The sequence below is a fragment of the Phascolarctos cinereus genome, unplaced genomic scaffold (genome assembly GCF_003287225.1).
Source record: "Phascolarctos cinereus isolate Bilbo 61053 unplaced genomic scaffold, phaCin_HiC Scaffold_1;HRSCAF=81, whole genome shotgun sequence".
Lineage (NCBI taxonomy): Eukaryota > Metazoa > Chordata > Mammalia > Diprotodontia > Phascolarctidae > Phascolarctos > Phascolarctos cinereus.
Genome location: NW_027555514.1, coordinates 162,149,256 through 162,177,029, shown reverse-complemented (window position 1 = coordinate 162,177,029; position 27,774 = coordinate 162,149,256). Strand labels below are relative to the sequence as shown.

The following is a 27,774-nucleotide window of genomic DNA, read 5'->3' as shown; positions in this document are numbered from 1 at the left end:
TCTTTCCATCAAAACTTATCCTATTTGTAGTTTTCTTCAAAATGATCTACTTACTTGCAACTGAAGCTTTTCCTATTAATTTTTATCCTTGTTTGGTTAGTTACTATTCTGTGACTTAAATCTTCAAGAGCAAAGACTTTTTAAATTGCAGAAGGAATCTACTACATTGGATGATTTTTTTCAGACTAAGACATAAATAACACTGAGCTAGTAGAGAAGCTATAGCTTGAGCAGGAAAATCATAGGATCGCATCAAGTTGGAAGAAACTATTGAATCTAAACCCTTCTTTTTATAAATGAAGGTGGGATCTAAACTCGTTTCCTTGACTCGAAGCCCAACACTCTGAAAAATATTGTTACCTACCCCATAACTCCCAATTCCACACTTACCTCCAAAACCATAACAATAACAATGATAATAATAATAGCTAATATTTATATAGTACCTACTGGGTTTCAGGCACAGCCATAGTAATTCCTTTCCCTTTTCCCTTTTCCTATCCCTTCATTCCTAGCACCTTTAGCTAGTTGCTTAGTCTGTGACACTCTTTCCCAGATTTACTAGGTAGGTTTTTAGAGAGAATTTAGAGAATCCACCCCAAATGTTCACATGGACTATTTGTGTCCTGCCTGTGGTAGAACATTCGAGGCTTATATTGGTCTGATCAGCCATCATTGAACACCTTGTGACTTGACTCTAGTGTTGTGATGTGATTTTGGTCCTCCTTGAGGACAAAGAACAACAACCACCCAACCACCCAGGTAGGTCTTTAGCCTTCTGGGCAGGTTTCCGGCAAACCTGATAACCCAGCCAGTGCTTCCATGTTATAAAAGCATTCAGCAAGCACTTATTAAGAGCCTGCTGTGTGTGTAAGCCATTATGTTAGGTTCTGAAGCTGGGGGGTGGGGAGAAGAACGCAATCCCTGCCCCCTGGGAGCATAAAAGAGACATCCACAGATAAGTGTTTTACCAAGTAGGGTATGGTTAGGGGCTAATGAAACATCTAAAAAGTTTGCCTTAGGGATATTTGAAAAAGGAGAGAAGACGTTGAGCTGGAGGGAAATTGGGGTTTCACATGATGTACCTGGACTGACTTTGAAGAGATATGAGATAGAAAGGCAGATATAAAGACAGCGGGCTATAGGTGATAGCCTGCAGTAATTGTTAAGTGTGAAAACAAAGGACCAAAAAGTCAGAGGTGATGCAACCACTGTTAACTCTAAAAATACCAAAGAAGGGGCAGCTAGGTGCTGTAGTGGATAGAGCACTGGCCCTGAAGTCAGGAGGACCTGAGTTCAAATGCAGCCTCAGACCAAACACTTTACATGTACTAGCTGTGTGACCCTGGGCAAGTCACTTAACCCCAATTGCCTAAAAGCAAGAAAAAAAGAAAAAAAAAGAAAAATACTGAAGAGCTCACACAGGTTATCACAACCACAGTTAACTCTCAAGAAGTAAAATAAAATAAAAATAAAATAAGAAATAGGGCCAACAGTGATCATAAGCAAAAACTTTCTTATTCTTGGAGCCTTCTCTAGAAGGAGACCCACTTTAGTGAGATCAAATCTTAATACTTTTAGCAATGGCTACACAGTGACTAGCTGTAGCTCTGACAATGAGGGGTAACAGCAACAATGATGCAAGTTTGATTCATAGCAGGGCTTCGTGATGGGAACTTGTCTGAGCTTGTCCAATGTTTGTCTGAGGTCGAGGACACCTGTGCTGGTCAAAACAGTACAATAATTACATGATTTTACCACAGAGTGAGTGCAAAGGATTGTTGTTATGCCAAGCTCAGTGCACAGTTGCTTGCTGGGCCTTAGCTCTGGAAAACAGGGTGTCTCCTAATAGCAAAAAGAGCGGGGTGGTCTTGGCGTGGGGATCCTGACAGAATGTAGATAGTTTGGGGAACAGCGACTAATCCAGCAGGTCTGAAATGTAGTGTATGAAGAAGAAGCATGTTGAATCAGGTTGACCAGTTCGTGAAGGAGCTTAAAGGTTGAACTAAGGAGTTTTGTGTTTATCTTCTAAGCAGAAGAAAACCTGTTACACTTTTTGAGCAGAGATCAAATTTGTGACTTAGGAAAATTATTTTGGCCACAGGTTAGAGAATAGTTTGGAGCAGGATGGCATTAGGATCAGAGAGACCAATTAGGTATTATAATATTCCAGATGAGACTGTTATGAGGGCCTGAAATAAAGTGGTGGCTATGTGGATGGATTGACATTAGAGATACTCTGGAAATAGAAGTGATAGTACTTGGGAACTGATTTTTTTGAGTGGGCAGGAGATGAGGGAGAAGGGAGAATGACTCCAAGGCTATGAACCCAGGGTGACTGGGAAAATGACTGTACCATTGACAGAAAGAAAGAAGTTTCAATTCGAGGTGAGTTGAAGGGGAAAGATGACTAATTCCAGTTTGCATCTGTTGAATTTTAGATATGGTACACTGAGATGACATCTAGCAGGCAAAGCAGGGAATAGGAATAAGCACCTCTGTGATAGTGCCTTCTGTGTGCTAGGCACTGTGCTAAGTGCTTTATAAATATCAATTTATTTAATCCTCACAACAACCCTTCAAGGTAGGTGCTTTTATCATCCCAATTTTATGACTGAGGAAAACAAAGAAGGCAGAAGTTATGGGACTTGCCTAGGGTCACACAGCTAGTAAATATCTGAGATCAAATTTGAAGTTGAATCTTCCCGACTCTAGGCCCTATGCTCTATCCACTGAACCATCGGGCTACCTCTAAGATGTGGGAGGAGCTTAGAAGGGGGATTTGAGCTGCATATATAGCTATAGATGGAATTGTAGATAATAGATTTGAGAACCATCTGTGTAGAGAAGATATTTGAACTTGTAAAAAGGAAGAAATCACCCATTCAACAAGCATTTATTGATTATCTATTACCAGTAGCTATACAAAAAGAAAAGACACAGAGACGTCATTATAAAAGATATATAAATTTAAAAATACAGGGGACCCTAACAGATACAGGGGACACTGACAGCAGAGGTCGCATGGGGAAAGGGATCAGAAAAGATCTCATATAGGAGGTAGTGCTTGAGCTCAGCCTTGAAGACAGTTGGGATTTTGAGAGGCAAAGATGAGGAGGGAGGGCTTTCTATGCTTAGGAATGGCTGCAAGAAGGAGACAGGGGATAGAATATTGTGACTAGGGAAAATGAAATAAATTGGCCACTTTGGCTTGGAATGTAGAGTGCCTGGTGGATAGTCATGGGAAATCAGCCTAGAAAGATAGGTTGGAACCAGATTGTGAAGAGCTTTAAATGTCCTTTTTCTATTTTTTTTCTTAGACACAAGAGGAAATCACTGAAACTTCTTTTTATGAAATAATTTTTTTTTTTGGAGGGAAATGGAGAAAGGAGAGAGAAAAGCATAAACGGGGGTGGGGTGGGGAAATAGGATGGCGAGAAAGACAGATAGTAATCACAACTGCGAATGTGAATGGGATGAACTCTCCCATAAAACGGAAGCATTTATTAGAGTGGATTAAGAACCATAATCCTACAATATATCGTTTAGAAGAAATACATTTGAAAGCAGAGGGATATATACAGAGTAAAGGTAAAAGGCTGGAGCAGAATATATTATGCTTCAGCTGAAGTAAAAAAAGCAGGAATAGCAATCCTGATCTTAGACAAAGCAAAAGCAAAAATAGACCTAATTAAAAGAGATGAGGAAGGAAACTACATCCTGCTAAAAGGTACCATAGACAATGAAGTAATATCATCACTAAACACATGTGCCCCAACTGGTATGGCATCCAGATTCTTAGAGGAGAAGTTAAGGGAGTTACAGGAACAAGTAGATAATAAAGAAATATTTTTTCAATTAACAAGCATTTATTTTCTCTCCTCACATTCTCTCTACCCACCATTGTAAAAAAGAAAAAAAGAAAACTTGTAGCAAATATTTCTTGAGCCCAAGAATGACATAGAAAGACAAGAGAAAGAGAGAAAAAAGCGCAAAAAGAGAAAAGAGGCCCCAAGGCAGAGAGAAACTCAGGATAAATCCATAGTGGTTTAAACTTTTTTTCTTTAATTGATTTTAAACTTAAGAACCATCAACAAAAGATAATCAAAAGCACACAGAATGAAGAATAAAATCTTGCACAAACCCTTACCATTATAAATGCTATCATCATCGTTATTAGAGCCAACCTAATTACCAATAAAAAATGTTTGCTTTCTGTCCCTTTTCAAATCATTCTAGAATTCTGTGAAATTTTATTTTGCTTTTTTTTCATATGCACTAACGTATATATAGTCAGCATGTGGAAGATCTAGCAGCCAATGCTGCTTTCTCTCCTTTTCCCCATCTCCTCCTTCTCCTCCCTTGCTTTGTGAGGGGTGGGGAGCAGGAGGCAGGCTATTATAGCTGCATCTGAAGCTGATATGATTCCAGTAGGAAAAAAAAATGCACAGCAAGCACTATGTAGGGTCCACTGTTGGAATGAAGAAGAAAGAAGGCAAAATATTCACAAATATAGGAGTGATTCCAGATGTCATGATCTTGATCAACAGGATAAACAAGTTTAACTATTAACAAGAGACACAGAGCAAAGTCAAATGAGAATTTGTTTTTCACTGCTGAATGAGAACAGCAAAAACTATAGAAATGAACAAGGGACTAAGGATGTAAACTGCAGGAACTTTCCAGTAGTGAACTCAAGTCATTGAGATTTTTCTATTTGGTGTCTGAATCTTTTAAAAGAACTGAGGCCAAACCATTTCGTTGGGGGAAAAACAAAACAACAATACTTCTTTGGATGTGTAATATATTTCCTACTGATAGTAGCTATTCCCTAGCTCTCATCATCTTCATCATCATCATCATTATCAAGGGATTGGGATATAAACCCTTCTACATTCATTACTATTATAAATGAATATTATTATGAATCTTTTATCTTTCATGAATAACTTGCCTCCTTTCTAATTATATGTTTCCTGCATATCTTTTATGCCATTTTAAAAAGTCATTGTTAGCAATATTCTGTACACCTCTTGCACCTCTTTCCATTGCCCTTTGGGTCACTTGCAATATTGATTTTTTTCAGAGTTTGAGGTGTTCCATGATTTTCTGTCGTACAGCATCATCAGGAAAACATTAAAATTAAAAAGATAGGTGTTTATGTCAGGAAGCAACTTAGAATCATTGAAGAGGCTGTAGAATATAGTCTACTTTGGAAACTGAGGAGGTGCCTATTAATTGGGGAATGGCTGAACAAGTTATGGTATGTGAATGTAGTAGAATGCTATAAAAATGATGAAGAGTAGAGTTTCTGAAAAACCTGGGAAATCGTGTATGAACTGATGCAGAGGAAAGTGAGCAGAACCAGGAGGACAATTCATACAATAACAGCATTATTGTAAACAATATAAACAACTAAAGACTTGGGAACTCTGATCAACACAATGACCAACCACAATTCTAGAGGACTCTTGATGAAAATGCTATCCACCTTCTGACAGAAAGGTGAGAGACTCAGAGTACAATTTGAGTCATTTTTTTGAACATGGCCAGTGCAGGGATTTGTTTTTTCTGAGTATATGTCAAACATATGTATTTGTAACAGGGATTTTGTTTTTCTTTCTTTCTCAAGAAAGAGATATAGGAGGGAGGTGGAAGAGAGAGAAGGCAGATTTTCATTGAATTAACAAAATAAAATTTAGTCCAGAAAAAGAATATAGCCTACTGTCTTCCTATTTAGTATCAGACCCAATTCATTGTCCATCTGCAGCAGTTTATCTAAGATATGTATATATAGAGAGAGATCTATATCTATATCTATATCTATCTATCTATCTATCTATCTATCTATCTATCTATATATGTAGGAGTGGACTAACCACCTCGGTGGGTTGCCCATCCAATGCCATTCTTCACATCTCCTAAAATAAAGTATAAACTCACATTTGTATCTTCAATATCAAATATAGTGCTTGTAATATGGTAGGTGCTCAGTAAGTGCTTGTGGGTTGATTGATTCATCTGCTGGCACTCCTTTGTGGATTTTTAGACTGAACAAATGAGTGGCCTTATTCTGGTGCTGAATGTAATCAGTACAATGGCACCCATAAAACAAGGGCCCCTGGAGGATTTCACCATCTTTAGGGAAGCTCTCTTTCATTTGGGGTCTATGCAGGATGACATAGTAAAAATGGCAAATACTTTTATTTTGTGCCTTATTTGATATTGTTTGAACATAGTTTTTTGGAGTTGCATCTATTAAGGAATCATGTGTGATCTTAACTTACACATGAATACCTTGGTGATAGAGAACCTTTAAAAGCTTTTTACTATTCTGGGTCAAATTCCTGTTTGTAATCAGTAAGCACTGTGGGGTCTCTTATTTACTATACCTTTCAGTAATTGTGTGTAACTTGTAGAAAATTTGAGAGGAGAGTCTGGATCTGCATGTTTTCATTAAGAATACCCTTGATCGGGGACAGCTAGGTAGCTCAGTGGATAGAGCTCCAGCCTTGGAGTCAGGAGGACCTGAGTTCAAATCCATCTCAGATACTTGACACTTACTAGCTGTGTGACGCCAGGCAAGTCACTTCACCCCAATTGCCTCACCAGAAAAAAAAAAAAGCAAAAAAATAAACAAACAAAGAACACCCTTGATCCCTGTGGAGATCTTTCTCAAAGATTTTAAAGAGATATGAAAGTAGGTCTATATGTTGGTGTCCTCTTAGTTTTGTGCCTAATAATATATGTGTCCAGACCTGTAATGTCATCCTCCAAGCAAACCTCTAATACCATAAGTTGCAGATGACATGTAGATCTGCTTTGATGGAGGGAGTTTACCACTCCTATTGGGGAATAAGAATATGAGACAGCTGGTGGCTCAGTGGATAAAGCCTGGACCTGGAATCGGGAAGACTTGAGTTCAAATATGGCTTTAGACTTAATAGCTAATGTGACTTTGGGCAAGTCACTTAACTTCCATTTACCCAAGTTTACTCATTAGTAAAATGAGACAATAATTCTACCTACCTCCCTGGATTGTTGTGAGGATAAAATGAGATACTCGTAAAGCCCTTGAAAACCTTAGTGTTATATACAAACGCTAGCTATTGTTATTGCTATTAAAAGCTGGACTCCCAGTTCTATTTCATTCTGGCTATTTTCCTGGCATGCCACTCTGAGACCATGGCTGATGCTCCTAGAATTCCCATCCTAGAGAGATGCTGTACTGATTGGTGAGCAGTCTAGCAGACTCCAGACCTCAGCCATGCTTCACCCTGACCATTGCCAGTCCACTACAAGCAAACTATTCGTCCCCCACTTCTTCTCTGTTTCTTGTCCTTGGAACCATAATAGGCTTCACCTATCGTCCCTGATTTCCTAGACCAAAACACCCTTCCCTTACCCACCACTCCTATATGTATTGTTTTCCCTTAGAATGTAAGCTATTTAAGAATAGGAGCTATACGTCTTTAGTATTTGTGTGCCTGGTATATAGATTGACTTAATTTTCTATGTATTTATTCATTATACATCCTACAATTTTCCGGTTATTTGAAAATAATTCTCCTCTTTCAAATAACTTGAAAATCGGTCCTGCAATGCTCTTGAAACTGTCACCCATATTGTGTGTACCTGGTCTGTTTTAGCTGTTTTTCCCATCTTTTTGGCTTCTATTACTAGTATTTGGATAATTTAAAAAATATCATAAACTGACTATGGGTTATCCATCTAATTGGATGCCACAGTCTTGACAAACAGTCATTTGACATTATTTGTTTCTTCCTGTGTAGGTATTGGGCCAAACTCTTTTGACTCACTGACAATCATTGTTGATCACTTGCATTTCTTATTCTCAAAATTGTTGTTTATGTTGAAAGATCTCTCTAGCCCTTTACTATGGAATTCAGGGTGGGCAATTCCTGTTTTCTCTATAAGGCAAAGGCAACCAGGATCAGCTGCCTAACTGTTCCCTTCCATCTTCTCTTTGGACTAAGCCTCTCATTGATGACCCATGTACCCCTATCCTCTGCCTCCACTTCAAGCTGGTCTACTTCCTTTCTTGCAACTCTCCTGAGCTAATACAAAGAAAAGAGTCTTGTATGGTGTTGGTTCCCTTTATCTCTTGGATATCAGACTTTTGTCAAAAATACCTGATGCAGAGTTATTTTTTCTTTTTTACCAACCCAGCAATTTCTATTCTTATTCTAGTTGTATTAATTTTTGTTTGCCCTGAAACTTTTTAATTTTATATAATCAAAATTGCTTATTTTGTCTTCTGTGGTCTTCACTTTTAATTTGGTTATGAATTCTTCTACCTGCAAATTAGAAAGGCCTCTCTTTCATTTTCTAATAATTCTTATTCTATCTTGATATGGTGCAGTGAAAAAAAATGCTGACTTTGGAGCCAGAGTCAAGTCCTAGCTCTGCCATTTTGCTACTCTTAGGACTATGGACAAAATACTTAATTTCTCTGGGCCCAACTTTCCTCATCTTTAAAATGAGGGTATTGAAGTTGTTGACCTCTAAACTCTAAATCTACATTTCTTTGACTCTTAGATAATTAAGATTCACCAAGACCTATATAAAATGATACTAAGTGAATATAATAGAACTATAGTAAAAGTTTATACACTAGCTACAAATAAATAGAAGGATGTTAAAGAGATGACTGGATTAAAAAAACTAAAGGAAACACAGTGTCCCCTTTTAGTGTGGACACTAACGGGATCCAGTGTCACATAGATAACTAATAAATTATTGTAGACATTTACAACGAAATATCTGTTATCAAATGTAATAAATTAAAAATTATGTTTACTTGGTTTTGTTGCTTTAAATGCTCAATATAATTTCTGTTTTAAAATAAATTTTTATTGATATTTTCTGTTTCTTACACCACCAAAATTATCCCAAGTATTTCTTCTACTTCCTCTCTCCTTCCCAGAGAGCCATCCAATATGATAAATAATATTTTTTAAAGAGGAAAAAAAAGTCAGCACAAGTTGTTGATACAAGTTGTACTGTACAACAAGTTCATACAACTTGTTGAAAAAGTCTGAAAATGTGTGATGTGTAATACCTGTAGACCTTTCACCTCTATGAAGTAGCAGGTTGGAGTGGCTTCTCACATTTCTTCATTTGAGTGCTGCTTGAGCTTTATAATTTTGTTGCATTTACTTTTGATTTTTTGGTGTGTAGTTTTTCTTCCCATTTACATTGTTGTAGTTACTGTGTATATTGTTTTCTTAGCTCTGCTTATTTCACTGTGCATAAGTTCATAGATATACAGATCTTCCCATGTTTCTCTGTATTTGTCACACATGTAATTTCTTACAGCAGGGTAATATTCCATTACATTCATGTGCCACAATTTGTTTAGTGATTCTCCAGTTGATGGGCATCTACTTTATTTCTAACTCTTAACTATTACAAAAAGTGCTGCTATAAATATTTTGGAGTATGTGACGACTTTCTTTTTATCAATTTGTTCTTTGGAATAATGGAGCCAATAATGGAGTCTCTGGTTCAAAAGGTATGGACATTTTAATCACTTTATTTGCATAAATCCAGATTGCCTTCCATATTCTTCCATAACTCCTCCAACATTGAATATTGCCATTTTTGGTCATTTTTGCCAATTTCTAGGGTGTGCGGCAAAACCTTAGAGTTGTTTTGACTTGCATTTCTCTTATTAGTGATTCGGAGCATTTTTTCACCAGGTTGGGAATACTTTGCAGTATTTTTGAGCGCTGTGTAAATTTTTTCTCCATTTATCTACTGGGGTTTGGCTGTTTTATATAGATATAGATTTATCTAGATACAGCTATCTCTCTCTCTCTCTCTCTCTCTCTCTTCTCTCTCTCTTTCTCTTTCTGTATATATAGTTTATATACCTTGGATGACAAACCCTTATTAGAGAAATTTATACAAAGATTTTTTTCTCATTCAGCCACTTCCTTTCTCATCCTAGGTGCATAAATTTTTTCTGTGTAGAAGTTTTTCAGTTTCAAGTAATCAAAATTACCTATTTTATATTTGGTAATTGCCTCTTTTTTGCTTGATTAAGAATACATCTACCCCTAACTGTGAAAGGTGTATGATCTGTTTCTCTTCTTATTTTTTTATAGCATGATCTTTAACATTAAGATAATGAATCCATTTAGAATGTGTTGTAGAATGTGGTATAAGGAGTTCAAAATAATTTCTTTGTAAAACTTTTGTTCAGCCTTTCAAGCCAAGCTTTGAAGCCCTGAGGTGGCCCTTCCCAGAAGTTTTAGCCTATACTGATCTCCCCCCTCCTTTATGAATCATGGGCAGAGTATCTCTCTATTTTATTCCTTTTGACATGATCATTTTCTGTTGCATATTATTCTTGAACTTATTGTTAGTAAAATTTAACAAAAGAGTAAACTGAGGCACATTTCTCCGAGCAAGATAACATTTTATTCACAGGGTGTGAAACTTGAGAATAAGATGGGTCAATGAATGCTTCAGTTTTCAGCCAAAGATCCTGAACAAAAAGACAGATTCCTTTTTATAGGTGTTGGACAGTACAGGACAGTTGATATCATGGGGCTGAGGGCAACATGATTGATTTCATAGCTGAGGCATGGAGAACAGCATGATTGGCTGGAAATTTGTAATGAAGGGCTAGCAACAAACCCCTTCTTCCCTCCTGAGGCTAAGATGTGTTCATTTTTTGACTCCACCTGTAAGGCCAAAGAGAAGGGCCCTGACTTCTTTGGAGAGCAAACAAGATATCCTTGAAGGATAGCCTCCTTGTATAAAGATATTAGGCCTGAGTCCATTAAGAAAGCCACATCCCTCAAGATAAGCAGAATTCCTTGAGGCAAGAATAAAACAGTAATTAGCAGGAGAACTAGATTTCTAAACTTAACCTATTACAAGCCAGCTGAATTCTGAACTAAGTTCAGAGACAGAGAACCATGACTTAGGCAGTTACAGAACAAAATCAGTTAACTGTAAATAGGATTGAAGAGGTTAGGGGTGATAGGAACCTCGAGAATGCGGAGGCTGTGTTGCCTAGAATGAATTCACACACTCAACACTTCTCTTAGTAGTGGCAAAAGTTTATTGTAACAAAGCTGGGGAAGTTCCAAGGGAACCTTTGAGCTAGTGAGGACAGTGCTGGAGCTTATATGGGGAAGAGACAAGGGAAGGGAATGCCAAGGATGCTAATTAGTTAACCTAAGGACTTTAGAGGCATTACCAGGGGCCCGGGGTCTTTGGGAGCAGGCATCAGTGATCTATGGATGGAAAAATTCAGGGAATCTACAGGGACACCTTTGTTGATACCAGACATTGAGGGAGAAAAGATAGGTTTTTTTAGCTGCCAGGCATGGACCTTGGATATCTGGTATGAGGGAGTGTCCTTGGGCCATCCTGGGACAAAAATCCTTGAGCTAGGTACCCCTGTGTCTGTTCCGATAAAAGGAATTACAGAGTTAGGTCCTCGTGCGTTCTGCAACAAGGGAAAATTTTCTCTCATGGGCTTTACTGGATGTCTTCCAAAGACATGATCTTAGGGTTGGAGCCCAAGTGTAAGCACCCATTAGGATCAATAAGAAAATGATAATCTTTTCGGACTGTATCGTGCATACAAATTAATGTCCCAAATACTCTGAAAGTTCTTAGAAATCTGAGACCTTGCTTTTTTTTTTTACCCCTAAAGCCTGTACTTTAGTTCATAGTGTTCTATGTATGACTGAAAGATCATCAAAGACTTATTTCTATAGGACATCCACTGAAAAAGTGTTGGTCACAAATGGATTTTTTTACCTTCATAATAAGACAGGCAGAGTACCAAAATTATATCTCATTTATATTCTGTTATTATGTTACCCCTGAGTCACAGATAATTTGTCTCATTATTTTGCAGATAAATTTAACTGTAAGTCATATGTAGTTAGGACACAGGGGTAAAAAGATGAAGGTCATTTCACTGGTTTTTCTTTCTTTCATGGTCAAAACTTCACTCCTATATCTTGCCAGCTGTCTTAAAAAATGCCTCCCCTTGGGGTAGCTAGGTGACGCAGTGGATAGAGCACCCGCTTTGAAGTCAGGAGGACCTGAGTTCAAATTTGGCCTCAGACCAAATACTTGACACTTACTAGCCGTGTGACCCTGGGCAAGTCACTTAACCCCAATTGCCTTAAAAAAATGCCCTTCCCCCTTTTTTTAAGTCACTTAACCCCAATTGCCTTTAAAAAAATGCCCTTCCCCCCTTTTTTTAAAGTCATGAAAGTGATCAGATTGGGAAATATGAAGAGGGAGTAAGCAATTATTAGTGACTCCCACTAGATATCTTACTGACAAGGCATAAGCTTTCCTATTACAGATATAGGTTGTCCCAAAAGTTCACAGATATAAGGTGTCCTAACAGTCTTAAGCTTTACTTAAAACTGAATTGAGATTTTTGGAACACCCTGAATATAAAAAACAAAAAGGATATGTATGTGTTTGTGTGTGTGTGTTCATCAAACCCCTAGTTTCTGCCACATCACATCCTCATACAGTAATGACTGGGATGAAATTATTCTGAAAATTTGATTTCCATCAAGACTTTTAATTATTCTCAAAATTTGTCTTGACTTAAAAAAGATAGTGACTACACTTAGAGCAACCTCTTAAATAGTGATGTTTTCACTGGTTAAACTTTTATCTGTACAATTTGTGTACCTTGTACCTGGCTATTAGTAATATCATGTGCTTTGGCTCCAAGTGAACCTAATTTTCAAACAAACTTTGATATATTAAAAACTTCCAATTCAGAATGGAGGTGGGGGAGGTATGGATTACTCTTACAGTATTTCTTGAATAGGTTGTGGGGTCCTGAATAAGCTAGAGATTAGTTTAGAGGTGGTCAGAGATAAATAGATGAAAATAGCTATTTTGTGGTAACTGCTTTTAAAGGAAAGACTGGTTGTATGTGTGGGGTATATATAGTATGTACGGCATAAAAGAAGAGGGATATCTTTACATGATGAACTTTTCAGTAACATAGGATAAAATTTTGACAATTATTTCCCCAAAATGTGGCAATGTGAATCACGAATAATGATTTTTAAAAAACAAAACAAAAAATCTTTTAAGAATCAGGCTATTACATTCTTTTTTAGATTCTGGTGGTTTTTAATCACCCTTCCCCTGAAATGTTTATAGATTCTGATCTTTCTAGACTATTGAAACAGCCACTTAATTGTTCTAATCCAGTCCCCTTTTCCAATCCTTCCATTCACTGACCCAAGTAATCTTCTGAAGCACAAGTTTGACTATGTCACTGCTGTGTTCAAGAGCCTTCCCTATTTTGCTCTCTGTTGCCTCCAGGATAAAATATATACTTTTCTGTTTAGTATTTAAAAGCCCTTCATATTCTGGCTCCTGCCTACCTTCCTAGGCTTATTAACATTACTCCCCTTTGCTCTGGACATCTAGATAAAACTGGCTAACTCACTCATGCACAACATTCCATTCCCCATCCTTGCCTTGGCCTTTGCACAGACTATTTCCCATGCCACCTCACCTTTGCCCCTTAGAATCCCTAACTTCCTTCCAAGGTGTGCTGAAGTGCTGAGCTTCTGCAAAAGGCCTTTTCTGATTTGCTAGCTTCTAGTGCTTTGTGTGACTACATATTACAAAATAATGTTAGGACAATAATGCCATTGACAAGAACTGAGCAAGAAAAACTTATCGGTTAATTCTGAACCAATGCATTTCACTATATTCTCTTTCCCACTTGCCTATTTCTTTGAGGTACCCTCCATGAATGTTCCAGGAGAAACTGTTCTCCTTGAGGGTAGTATTAGTGTTGTCACTGGACAAAGGCAAGGAACCCTTCACTGATCCACTTAAGAGCAGTACCCTCTTTCTTGAAAAATACCTGGATTAGGGTAATGATCAGGCTAAGAGAAGGAAGAAGTATTATTACTTCTGTGGAAATAACTGTTGAATTCATCTTTGACCATCTGGAAAGGAGATGCATTAAAGGAAAAAATCAGAGTGAGATTGAGTGATTTTAGGAAAGTGATTTTGCAAGGATATGCTGAAAATTATGTAACTATAGTTCTGTTTATAATCAAGTTTTCTTCTGGGCTCTGTAACTGTATTCTGTCCTATTATGTAATGTTGCCTATTGTCAGGGAAAACTATAAACTGGAACTCTAAAATGGCTTTATTAAAGAGATTTCCAAAGGCATGTGAGGACTCTGTCGCCTTCGAATTTTCTTTGTCTAAGCAGAAAAAAGCTTAGATTTAGAATGATCTAAATGAGTTCTAGGTGGGGCAGTGGACAGAGTATGATGTCTGGAGTTAGGAAGACTCATCTTCCTGAGTTCAAATCCAGCCTCAGATACTTACTTAGCTGCGTGACCCTGGGCAAGTCACTTAATCCTGTTTGCCTCATTTTCCTCATCTGTAAAATGATCTGCAGAAGGAAATGGCAAACCACTCCACTATCCTTGCCAAGAAAACCCCAAATCGGGTCGCAAAGAGTTGGCCATGACTGAAAATGATTGAACAACAAATGAAAAATTAGTTCTAAAAATTGTTTCTGAAGGCCTATAGCAGCTGTAAAGTCGTGCAGTGGATAGAGTGCTTCATCCTGGAGTTAGGAAGACCCAAGTTCAATTCAGTCTTAGATATTTACCAGCTGTGTGACCCTGGGGAAGTCACTTAACCTCTTTCTGCCTCACTTTCCTCAACTTAAAATGGACATAATAATTCTACCTGTCTTCTAGGATTGCTGTAGGGATCAAATGAGATAATATTGGTAAAGTGTTTAGCACAGTGCTTGGCAAATAATAGATGCTTAATAAATGCTTGTTTCCTTCCTTGTGCTTAAAGACAGTATTTTCTTCCATAGTTGAACATACTTTGTATTTATTTAGACTTATACTTCTGTGGCTCCCTATCCAAGAATAAAGCTTCTTGAGGGCAGAAATTATTTTTGTCTTTGTATATCCAGTCCTAGCATACTTAGCACATAGTAGATGCTTAATAAATGATTGCTTCATTGACTAGTTAGTGCCTTTTCCCCTTTCCTTTTTATTTATCAGTCTTGGAAATGATGTTAAAACAAAAACTTTACCTCATTACTTAGGCTATCTTAGTTTAGTAGAGAGTCAGTGTAATTGATTAAGTGTTTTGAATGGTAGCATAGCAAAATAGCTAAATAGCTGGCCTTGGAGTCAGCAGGACCTGAGATAAAGTCCTGTCTCTGATACACATATTGGGCAAATCGTTTAACCTCCCAACGTTCCAGGCATCTGTGTTATATTGGAGGAGGGAGTTTCTATATCACTGGTTTCCTACAACAATTAAATCACTAAAAAAGAAAAAAAATAAAGTCTGGTCTTGGGAAGATTGTAAAAGAAACTGTTAATGGCACACCTGGGTAGGGCATTGCCTTTTTAAAAATCAGTTGACAATTATTTTTAAAAAATAAATTTTATTGGTTCTTATGTTCTTATATCTCCAAAACTTTCTCCCGGTATCATCTCTCCCCTTCCTCACCCCATAGATTGTTTTGTGTTTGTTGTTATTTTCCATTTACATTGTCATAATCATTGTTTACCTGTATTGTTTTCTTGGCTTCATTTCACTCAGAATCAGTTTATGAAGTATTTCTATTCTTCTCTGTATTCATCATATTAGTCGTATGTATCTTTCCATGCTTCTCTGTATTTATCAGATTTTTGTCATTTCTTGGTTGGCTGTTGTCCTTTGTTCTCAGAAAAGACCAAAATGACATCACTATGTTAGAGTCAGCTTACAATGTGTTCAGCTGTGGCTGATTAGACCAATAAGAACTTGGGATGTTCTACCATAGGTGGGGTACAAATGGTCAATATGAACGTTTGGGGTGGATTTTCTAAATTTGCACAAATTGAGTTTCTTTTCAGCTACTTCATTTCTACTTTGCTCATAGAGCACAACACCTTCTTTGATGTGGGCATGCCATATTAGTTAGGTCCTTTGCTGGTATCTTCCAAGTCAAATTATACTATAGAGAGTGCAATTCTGATGGGCTGACCACATTGTTAGAATGCTAAACATATGCTTCCCTAAAAGACTATTGTACAGAGAACTAGGCAAGTGATCACCATGGTGGTCAGAAGAAGCAATATAAGGACACTTTCAGGGTGTCTCTGAAGAAAAACTTGGTCATTTCTTACATTTCACTATGATAAAATATAGTTAACAGAGCTCAGGTGAAAAATTCCATTACAGAGGACAGCTAGATGGATAGAGGTACAGCCTTAGAGTCAGAAGGACCTGAGTTCAAATCTGGCCTCAGACACTTGACGCTTACTAGCAGCGTGACCCTGGTGAAGTCACTTAATCCCACTTGCCTCACCAAAAAAAAAAGATTTTACTACATTCATGTAACATAATTTGTTTAAGCATTCCCCGTTTGATGTGCATCTACTTTTTTTTTAAACCAGTTTCTGCTACCACAAAAAGTGCTATTATAAATATTTTGGTCTATATGGGGATATTTTTGTATCAATGATTTCCTTGGGATATATGTCTAGTAATAGAATCTCTGGTTCAAAGCATGTGGAAATTTTATTTGGGTAATTCTAAATGAATTTCAAAGTGATTTTATTAATTCATACCTCTATTAAAATGTGCCTGTATTCCCACAGTCCCTTCAACATTGACTATTCCTGTACTTTTGTCATCTTTGCCAATTTGCTGGGTGTAAGGTGAAAGCTTAGAATTGTTTTGATTTGTATATTTATATTATTAGTGACTTGGAACATCTTTCATATAGTTATTAATAGTTTGTAATTCTTTTGAGAGAATATTCTTTGACCACTTATTGAGTCTGTGGTCAATTTTTAAGGGCCTTAAAATTTGTGTATAATGCTGTATCTTCTTTTAGACAACTTTTAATAAACTGTGTTTTTTCCTTTATATTAGTTGATCATGGTCTTGCGCGTTTGGTCACAGCATACTGTGAACATGGTCATAAAGCTGCCAAAATCAATCCCCTTTTTGCTGGTCAAGCTGTAATGGAGAATGTACCTGAAATCCAAACTCTTGTTGAGACTCTTCAGGGACCGTTCAATACCACAGGTAAAGTTCAGTAGCAATCATGGTTGGGATATGAGGCCTGTCAAGCTAGGACACTCATGTGCACCAGTCTTCAATTCTGCATCTATACAGTTTACACTCTGCTTATTGAAACCAAAGCATTACCTAGAGTTTTCAAGGGTAGCCTGGGGAGAGTTCTTTCCGTGTGGAAAGTCAAAATACTCTTCTATTCTAACAGAATCTTTTAGTGACAGCACCTTTTTATCTGAATTAAGAAGGAATTACTATCTTAGTACACATTTTGTACACATTCACCTTTCCCAAGCAATTGGTATTTGAGCCATTGGAATGCGATGGAGATTTCATTTTGATTCATGGTTCTGATTTCTATTTTGATTAAACCTACCATATTTTTTTTTGCTCAACCTACCATATTTTAAAACATTCCAAAGTGATAGCTATCAATCAAAAGTGACAGCTAGTGAAATGGGTTAAAAACAGACGTATTTATCAATAGAATTGAGATGATATTTAAATCCATAGAAACTAATGAGTTTATTGAGAGAGAATGTAAAGGGTAAAGAGACGAGAGCCCAGGACAGAATTTTGTGGAACACTTAGAGAACGTTATATGGATGTTGAACCAGTAAATAAGATGCAAAAGGAGTGTTCAGACAGGTAGGAGTAGAGTCAGGAGAGATTAATGATATGAGAAACCAGAGGAGAGAGAATTCAGGAGAGAGAGGTGGTCATGAGTGTCATGGCAACAAATAGGTCAAGAAGGATACTGAGAAAAAACTTAATCAGATTTGTCAATTAAGAGATCTTTGATAATTTTGCAGAGAGCAGTTTCAGTTGAATGATAAAGTCTGAAGCCAGTTTGCAAAAGGTTAAGGAGTGAGAGGAGAGGAAGTGGAGGCAGCCCACACAGACAACTGAAATTACAAATGTGAGTGACTGGGAGATGGCAGAATTCTAAATAGAAATACAAAAGTTTGGGGGGCAGCTAGGTGGTACAGTGGATAGAGCACTGGCCCTGGATTCAGGAGGACCTGAGTTCAAATCCTGCTTCAGACACATATCACTTACTAGCTCTGTGACCCTGGGCAAGTCACTTAATTCCATTGCCTAACCAAAAAAAAATAGATAAGTTTGAAGAAATAATAGATTTAGGAAGAAAAGATGATGAGCTCTATTCTGGACATGTTGAGTTTGAGATAATGAAGGAACACATCCAGGTGAAAATGTTTAGCATGTAACTGATGAGGTTACCTAGAGAGAGTTTGTAGATTGAAAGAAGAGGGTCTTGGACAACCTTAGTGAGAGCAATTATGGCTGGATATATAGATTTGGGAGTTGACTCTCTGGAGATAATTAGACTCATGAGACCACTGAGGGCAAGAATATAGAAGGGGAAGATGGCCTTCCCACTCTTGTGAGGTGGAAGATGGATGATAACACAGAAAGAGGAGGCTGAAAAGGAATAGGAAGACAGGTGGGTGGAGAACCAGGGAAGAACAGAATCTTAGAATCCAAGGAAAGAGTAAGTATCCAGGAAGAGAGGTTGATTAGCAGTATTAAAAGCAATTGAGATTTTTTAAAAAGTCAAGAAGGATGAGGACTAAGAAAAAGCCATTGTGTTTAGCAGTTGGGAAATCATTGGTAACCTTGGATAGGAAATCTTAATAAAGCATTATGCTCAGAAATTTGATTTTTTTAGCAGTTGAAAAGTGAGTAGGTTGTGAGGAAGTGGAGCCTGGGATCTAAAGTTAACAGGTCTTTCTTGACACTTTTCAATAAAAAGAAAGAGGAATATAGGATGATAACTTGAAGGGATGGTAGGTTCAAGTGAAATAACTGAGTGAATCATTATAAAGAGTCATTCAGGATCCACTTGAGTTTGGCCACAATAATTTGTAATGGACTTAATTTTCGTGGTCCTCTATAGTCATTCAGTAGCATGGGAATAGAAATAGATGGTGGGAGGGCCCCAGAGTTGATGACTGGCAAGATGGAATGGTGGTAGAGAAGGGACCTAGGAATTCAAGGATAGAGGGCAATATGTAGTTGAATTTGTCAATTATGAAATAAAGACTATGCAGAGAGGTCAGTAAGGTCACTTTGGAAGAACAGAGAGGGTTAGAGGCAAAGGAGATGATGAAACAGGAATGATCCACAGGGAGTGCTACTTTGCAAAAATAATTTCTTGGCACCCTAGGGGTCAGCAGCCTATAAATCAGGAAACTTTGATCTAAAGTATGTAAAGACCAAATATAAATATATTAGGTCAATGCTGGGATTCTGATCGTTAAGCTGATAGTGATGTGTATAGATAAGAAATCAGTTGGTAAAAGGTTTACATATTAAAAAGAGATAATAAATCATCACATAAATATATGCACAGCATCACTAGCCATTTAAAAATGCAAATTAAGGCAATTTTAATAAACTGAAACCCTAACAATTCAGAAGAAGTTAAGTTAAATGTAACATATTAACATGATAGAATATTATGTGGCTTGTGTAAATGATTTGTATGGAATATGTCAATACATGGATAATTGTATATGTACACTGATTATATATTTAACAAAGATTGGAATAATATAATCATTGCATTTTGTCCTCCTACAGTTGCTTAAATTCATTTAAAAATTACGTTGTAGATATATTGTTCTGATATTTAAACACATGAATCTCTGACTACATGTCCATCAAAACGTACTTCTACAGTAATAGTCTTAATATTTGTGGGAGTTCCTGCTGAAGACAAAGAAATTCTATGGGTTACCATAACATTTTGGTGAATTCTGTCACATTTTTGGAGAACTTGAATTCTCCATTTGAAATAATAAGTATAGAGCAGAAATATGGAAATCCTAAGCATTAGCAAATAGATGTTTGTTCTAGCACTGAAGAAATGTAGGCTTTCTTTTACCACTATAACCTCTGACCACTGTGTTCTCAGTTTAACAAAACTGGCATTTTTTAAAATTCAGTTCATTTCAATAAACATTTATTATACCTTCTGTGTTCTAGGCATTGTATTGAGCACTAGAGTTACAAATAAGAACCTCTTATCAGTGTTTTAATAAAGTCTGACGTGTTGTAAAAGATTAAGAAAAGGTTATGTGAGCTGAAATCTCTTCCTTTATCACCTTTGATTTCTGCTCTAGGATTACTAAGCATGGGGAAGGAGGAAGCCTCTTTGGAAGAAGTGTTGGCTTACCTTAACCACATCTACTGTGGGCAGATTTCTATTGAAACAACCCAGCTGCAGACTCAGGAGGAAAAAGATTGGTTTGCAAGTAGATTTGAGGAATTAAAAAAGGAGACATTCACTACAGAAGAGAGAAAACATCTGTCCCGGCTAATGCTGGAATCTCAGGTACAAAATGTTGGTGTAGAAATAGTAGTATAAGATGTCTGTGAGTATGTTGAAACAATATGGCTTATTTAATGGAGAAATATTTAAATCTGAGTAAGTCAGTTGAAGAGAAGAAATTAAAATTCTGTATTGATTTAACCCATAGTTTCTTCTGGGTTTTTTTAAAGTGTGTATATTTGTGAGTACATTCATTGTGCATGCTTAGAAGGGTATCATGGGAAGTAACAGAGGGAGGAGAAAAATATAGTTTACTAGAAGATGTTTTAGATTTTAGGATTGTTTTTTTCTGTCATCGACACTTTTCTTTCTTTTGTCTTATTGACACTCTTTAAAAAATATTGTATAATTTCACATAATTCCTCCACCTTCCAATAGAACCTGGCCTTGTAACAGAGAAGTATAGTCAAGAAAAACACATTGGCTATGACTGAAAATGTACGCTTTTTTCCACACCATAGTCCACCATCTCTTTGTGAAGAGATAGAAAGCATGCTTCACCATCAGTCATATTCTGAATTTGAGTGTTGTTTTTCTTTAAATCACTGTGCATATATATCCTTTTGCCATATTCCTTGTGAAATGTTGTTACTATTAAGGATCTATGAAGGAAGATGCTATCCACTTCCAGAGAAAGAACCTACAAATAGAAGTATGTACAGCATACATACGTGTGTGTGTGCGTATATATATTTGTGTTTAATTGTTACCTTTTCTAGGGTGTGTGTGTGGGAAATATAAAAAGTGTACAGCAGAGAACTAAAGAAAACTTAGAAGGAAGCACAGAAAAGTAGGGTAGCTTTGAAAACAATGTGTAGTATTTAGTACTTAATGGGTTTTTTTTTTAAGTGAACAGTATGAAATGGAAGTTCATGATTATATATTGGATCCTCTTTATGTTGTTCTGTATACATGGAAATGTTGTTTTTTTGTCTTTTTATATATAAGTTCAAAATGAAAAAAAAATGTTATTATTGTTATTCCTTTTTAATTGTCAACCCAGAAGTATAGTCTGTGACTGAGCCAGGAACAAGAGAACTGGACAGATAATTGACAAGACACTATTTTTCTACTTTGTAGTCTTAGTACCTAGAACTTAGTCTAAGTACTTGTACTTGGTACTTTGAAGTACTTAGTAGTCACTCAATTTAATTAGTATTTAGTCCTTAGTACTTTGTACCTATTTCTCTGCATCCAGTCTCCCCGCTCTAATCCATCTTCCATGCAGCTGCCTCACTAATATTTTGATACTGATTTTTCTAAAGCACGGATCTAATTATGTCACTTCTATGCTTAAGGAGTTTCTGAAGCTCCCTGCTGCCTTTGGGTTAAAATACAAATTCCTCTTATATCTGATGCCCTTCACAATTTGATTCCAGCTTATTTTTCCAGGCTGATTACACATTACTCACCCTGCACTCTGTGCTGCATTCAAACCAGTTTGCTTCCTGTTCCCTATATGTGACATTACATCTCCTGTCTCTGTGCCTAAAATGTTCTTACTCATCTCAGTCTCTTAGAATCCCCACCTTCTTTCAAGACTCAGCTCAAGTGCTGCTTCTGTCAAGAAGACCTCCTGGTTTTTTTCCTGTTGTCAGTTCATTCCAATCACTGTATTTGAGGGATATATAGCCTGTATTTATTTATCTATGAACACATGGACTGTAGAATATGAGTTTCTTCAGGGCAAAGACTGTCTCACTCTTATATTATTTATTCCTTTATTTATTTTCATATCTGCTTCTTTATTCAGTCTGTTGCAATATGTTATTTTGACTGAAATATATGAAAAAAAAATCTGACTTCACACAGATGTATAGTTGGAAAAGGAGGAGTATTTTAATGGGCAAATAATATCTTCAAATTACTATAAAAACAGTTTTGACATTATGGACCCATGTAAAGTACCAAGAAAAGTTGCCTATAGTATAGTATATATTGCATTCATAACATGGAAGTAATTCCACATACTTTTTATTTGCATCTGTTGGAAACTTTGTAGTCATTTTTTAATCCTTATTTTGTGGAAAATAGGTCAGCTGCACCATACAAAGTAACATGTTGGTCCTTTATAGCTTAGCACCAAAATATAAGAAATTTTAATGGACTATTCCTTTTGGCATGGGCACTTAGGTGGCACAGTGGATAGAGTACCAGGTCTAGAGCCAGGAAGACTCCTCTTCCCCAGTTCACTTACTAGTTATGTGATCCTGAGTATCACTTTTGTATTTATATCCCCAGTGCTTGGCATATAGAAGGCACTAAATTAATGTTTGTTGATAGATCTATTCCTAAATGACTAAGACAAGCCTCATGAAATCTCTAAACCTCAGTTTTCTCACCTGTAGAATGAGGAAAATAACACTTAAATTATCTAACTCATTGGAGTTGTGAGGAACACACATTTTCTACCCTACACTGCCCCTCCCCCAAAAATATAAGCTGCTGTTAGTTTTGACAGTTTGCAGTTGTAATTGAATAGTACATGCATATAAGGTAGTAGATACTGTGGAAACATGGAATATAAACATGAGAAGAAATAGTTCTTGTCCTTGAGAAGTTCAATTTGTGAGCCTTTCAATTGTGCAGATGTTGTATTGCTAAAATAGCTGATATTCTGTTCTCCAGGAGTTTGACCATTTTTTGGCCACCAAATTTGCCACAGTAAAGCGATATGGTGGTGAAGGGGCAGAAAGCATGATGGGTTTTTTCCATGAGTTGTTAAAGATGGCAGCCTACAGTAGTGTGACAGATGTCATCATTGGGATGCCCCATCGAGGGAGGCTTAATTTATTGACTGGCCTTCTACAGTTCCCACCAGAGGTAAGACAGATACTTTTTCTGTCTTTTGCTAACATTGGCTAATCTACCCTTCTTTTTCAGACTGAATTGACTGTACTTTGCTTTGAAAATCCAAGTAGACATGTGTCAACTATTTAATACAATTATGCTCTATTGAATAAGACTAGCTTCCCAGCATTCAGGCTGAGTTGCTATATATCTTCCTGCACATTTATTTTTAAGGGAATTTTGAACCTTACTTTATTTCTCACAAGGTTGTTAAGATTAAATAGATTAATTCCAGCTATGTGGCACTGTGTTTTCTAAGGAGACTCACGTCCATTCATTTGTAAATAGTGTTCTTTATCATAATATAATCACATTAGTAACACCTTTTAATCCAACCAAGCCTGAACCTCTGTTTTGTACCCCTTCTAATTTATCTGCCTTAGAATTCTCTCTGAAAACTTTAGGATAAAGATTTGCTATCAAGGGACATCACAAAGATCATAGATTAATAATGTTTATTCAGTATTAAATTTCACTGGTGTTCTATGTCCCATAATTGAAGGTAATTGACTTTGATAAGGGCCACTAGATGGTGAAGTGTAGAGAGCACCAGGCCGGGAGTCAAGAATACCTGAGTTTCAAATATGGCCTCAGACACTTACTAGCTATGTCACTTAACCCTATTAGCCACCTTTCCTCATCTGTAACATGAGTTGGAGAAGGAAATGGTAGACTACTTCAGTATCTTTGCCAGGAAATCCCAAATGGTATCAAGAAGAGTCAGACTGGATCCAACTAAAAAACAACTGAACAACAACAAAAACTTTGATAATCTTCATTTGTTTAGTTTAAAAAACAATCCATGGAACTATACAATGGACTAGAAATTGTCACAAAAGTCCTATAATATTTTGTGTCAGAGATTGTCTTCAGATACAAAGGATCCAGGTACACTTTAGGGGGTTTTTCTCTTTCTAATTCGAATTTCCTGTAGTCTTTCCCCAAGAAAGATGGGAAAACATAAACATATCCCTTAGTTTACTGAGACTGATTGTGTACTGGCGTTCACAGTTTTTCAGAGAAAAATGTTACTAAAATGAGGAAAACAAAATTGAAATGATGAGCAATTACTAGTCTCAAAGATACATTTAAATTCCCAGGGTCTTGTAGTTTTGGTGATAGGGATCCCTCTACAGAGGGCCACGCCCCACGTTTTATCTTGGCTCACACAGTGATATATCTCTTTCTTTCTCTCCCCTTTTATTCTTTCCTTCTCCTTCCCTCTCCAAACTCATGCTAATCTTCATGGCCTTATAGACCTCAGTTTATCACAGCAAGTCTCCCAGTATCTGGAGCTGTCTACAAGATAGGTATCAAAAATCTCTCTTATGTTCTTGTCTCAAGCCCTTTTTTCACTAGTTACCTGCTAGACCCATCATCTTGCATATTGCTTGAGGCTAGACATAATTTGTGTCCCCTTCTTACTCTTGTGTGAGAAGTAGGAAAAGAGGCAAATATCCCAGCACTTGCTGGTTATCTCCGATTTAGAGTAATGGCTCCCAGCCTGTAGTCCAAGACTCCTGGACTGTTAGGAGATAACATATTTACCCCAAGTATTGTCATTTTCATCTTTATTTAGCTCTAATAAGATATACATTATGAGTATCACTACTACTATTATCATGGGAGTCCCTGAATTGTTTTGATATTACAGATCTCCTATGATTTCTCTTTCCTGTTTACCTCTTCATGTTCCACTTGAGTCTTGTATTTGAAAGTCAGATTTTCTATTCGGTTCTGGTCTTTTCATTAAGAATACTTGAAAGTCCTCTATTTCACTGAATGACCATTTTTTTCCCCTGAAGTATTATACTCACTTTTGCTGGGTAGATGATTCTTGGTTGTAATCCTATTTCCTTTGCCCTCCAGAATATTATGTTCCATGGCCTGCAGTCATAAAAGCTGCTAAATCATGTGTTATCCTGATTGTGTTTCCACAATACTTGAATTGTTTTTTTCTGGCCACTTGTAATATTTTCTCCTTGACCTGAGAACTCTGGAATTTGGCTATATATTCCTAGGGGGTTTTCCTTTGGGGATCTCTTTCAGGGGGAGAGGGGTGGATTCTTTCAATTTCTATTTTGCCTGCTGGTTCTAAATATCAGGGCAGTTTTCCTTGATAGTTTCTTGAAAGATGATGTCTAGGCTCTTTTTTTGATCATGGCTTTCAGATAGTCCAATAATTTTTAAATTGTCTCTCCTGGATCTATTTTCCAGGTCAGTTGTTTTTCCAATGAGATATTTCACATTGTTTTCTGATTTTTCATTCGTTTGGATTTGTTTTACAATGTCTTGATTTCTCATAAAGTCACTAGTTTCCAATTGCTCTATTCTAATTTTTAAGTATTTTCTTCAGTAAGGTTTTGGACTTCCTTTTCCATTTGGCCAATTTTGCTTTTTAGGGCATTCTTCTCCTCATTGGCTTTTTGGACCTCTTTTGTCATTTGAGTTAGGCTATTTTTTAAGGTGTTATTTTCTTCATTATTTTTTGGGTCTCCTTTAGCATCACTCTTAGTTTTTCCTCTACTTCTCTTACTTGCTTGAGCTCTTCCATGGCCTGGGACCAATTCATATTTTTCTTGGAGGCTTTGGATATAGGAGCTTTGGCTTCGTTGTCTTCTTCTGGTTGTGCATTTTGATCTTCTTTGTCACCAAAGTAAGATAACATAGTCTGACTCTTTCTACACTGCTTGTTCATGATCCCAGCCAATTACTAGAGTTATAAACTCTTTGTTAAGGTAAGAGTCTGTTTCCAGTGTAGAGAATGTACTGTCCCAAGCTTCAGGGGTTTTGTGCAGTTGTTTTCGGAGATACTTCTAGGGACCTGTAAATTTTCAGTTCCTCCAAGGTGCTATGATCAAGGGCGAGGTGTTTACTCTTTTCCTGACCTGTGCTTTGGTCTGTAAGTGACCACAAGCACTCTTTTCTGCCTTGGAAATGTGAGGAAGATTTCCTCTCCAAAGCCACTACAAGCTCTACCGTGCCAGCGTTCCTCCTCACCCCAGAACTGTGACCCAGATCAAAGCACAGGCAAAGCAAGAGAATCCTGCACCAGCAGAGAGATCCCTGCAATGCCCCTCTGATCAGCCACTGGATTCCCCCTCAGTCTGTGGCCCGGAAGCTCAGGACGCAGCTCCTGCCCCGGGCTGCACTCGGGGAATGAAGCTGACACCACCTAGCTTCTCTCTCAGCATCGCAGAAACAGACTTTTCCCACTGACCTTCTAAGTTGTCTTTGGTGTTCGTGGGTTGAGAAGCCTGGAAACTGCCACAGCTGCCTGTGATTCGGTCCTCTGAGGCCTGCTCCAGGTTCACTGTGGCCTGCGTGACCATGCCGAACTGCGTTCCTCTCCCAGCCCTCAATATACCTTTCCAATCAACCATCCAGGTTGTCTTGGGCTGGAAATTTGTTTCACTCTGTCTTTTTGTGGGTTCTACTGCTTTAGAATTTGTTTAGAGCCATTTTTTATAGGTATTTGATGAGGTTGGGGGAGAGCTCAAGTAAGTCACTGCTTTCACTCTACCATCTTGGCTCTGCCCCCTTGTTTTGATATTATAAATATTCAAGGGGTCCTCTCTGATATAGAGTGCCTGTTGTCTAGTGGTTAAGCCCTAGACACTGAGACTGTGGCTCTGTCACTTAATTAGTTTCACATGGGGCAAGTACTTAAATACCTATGCCTCAGTTTTCCTAATAGTAAGAGGATGATGATTAATCCCTTCTCTCAACTGTCCATCTTTAACACCACTTCCAAAGTAATCTTTGTTTTGCACGGGGTCAATCAAGTTATTTCCTTGCACAAAAACTTTGAGCGACTACTCATTATCTTCCAGATAATCCGAACTTCTTTCTCTGTCATTCAAGTACCTTCATGATTGGGTCCTAATCTACTTTTCTAGCTTTTTTAAAAAAATAAAATAGTTCCTTTCATGAGCTCTATTGTGTAGTCAAACTGGGCAGCTCACTTTTCCTAATTCATAATTTGAGAAAAATATTCCTTGCTTAAGTGAGGATTAAGATCTGCTGAGTTCCTATGTTTTTCAAAATCATTAAAGCATATTTTTAAAATTAAATCATTTTGAATTATCAACAATCACTTCCATAAGCTTTTGAGTTTTGAATTTTTCTTTCCTTCCTTTCCCTTCTCCCTCCCCAAAACGGTATGTAATCTAATATAGGCTACACATATACATTTCTATAAAATATATTTTCACATTAGTGATGTTGTAAGTAAGAATTAGAACCAATAGGAGGAACCACCAGAAAGAGGAAAGGAAACACAGGAGAAGAAAAAAAATAGCAAATAGAATGCTTCAATCCACATTCAAACTCCATAGTTCTTTCTTTGGATGTGGATAGCATTTTCCATCCTGAGGCCTTTGGAGATGTCTTAGATTGAAGCATATTTCTTAAAATATGAGTACTCTCGGCTCCTTTAGTACTATCTACAAAAATTCACAGATGTCCTCATCCTTAAA

General features: G+C 37.2%; 1 protein-coding gene across 3 annotated transcripts in view; it reads left to right on the top strand.

The window, feature by feature from the left end:
* The window catches only part of DHTKD1 (dehydrogenase E1 and transketolase domain containing 1), a 75,521-nt gene that overhangs the window by 4,112 nt on the left and 43,635 nt on the right, over positions 1-27,774 (top strand). For all 3 annotated transcript variants that reach the window (XM_020999686.2, XM_020999684.2, XM_020999685.2), the window contains exons 2-4: positions 16,948-17,103; positions 20,238-20,449; positions 23,075-23,269. In XM_020999686.2, the coding sequence (XP_020855345.1) occupies positions 16,948-17,103; positions 20,238-20,449; positions 23,075-23,269 (563 nt within the window). The remainder of the gene's footprint in view (positions 1-16,947; positions 17,104-20,237; positions 20,450-23,074; positions 23,270-27,774) is intronic.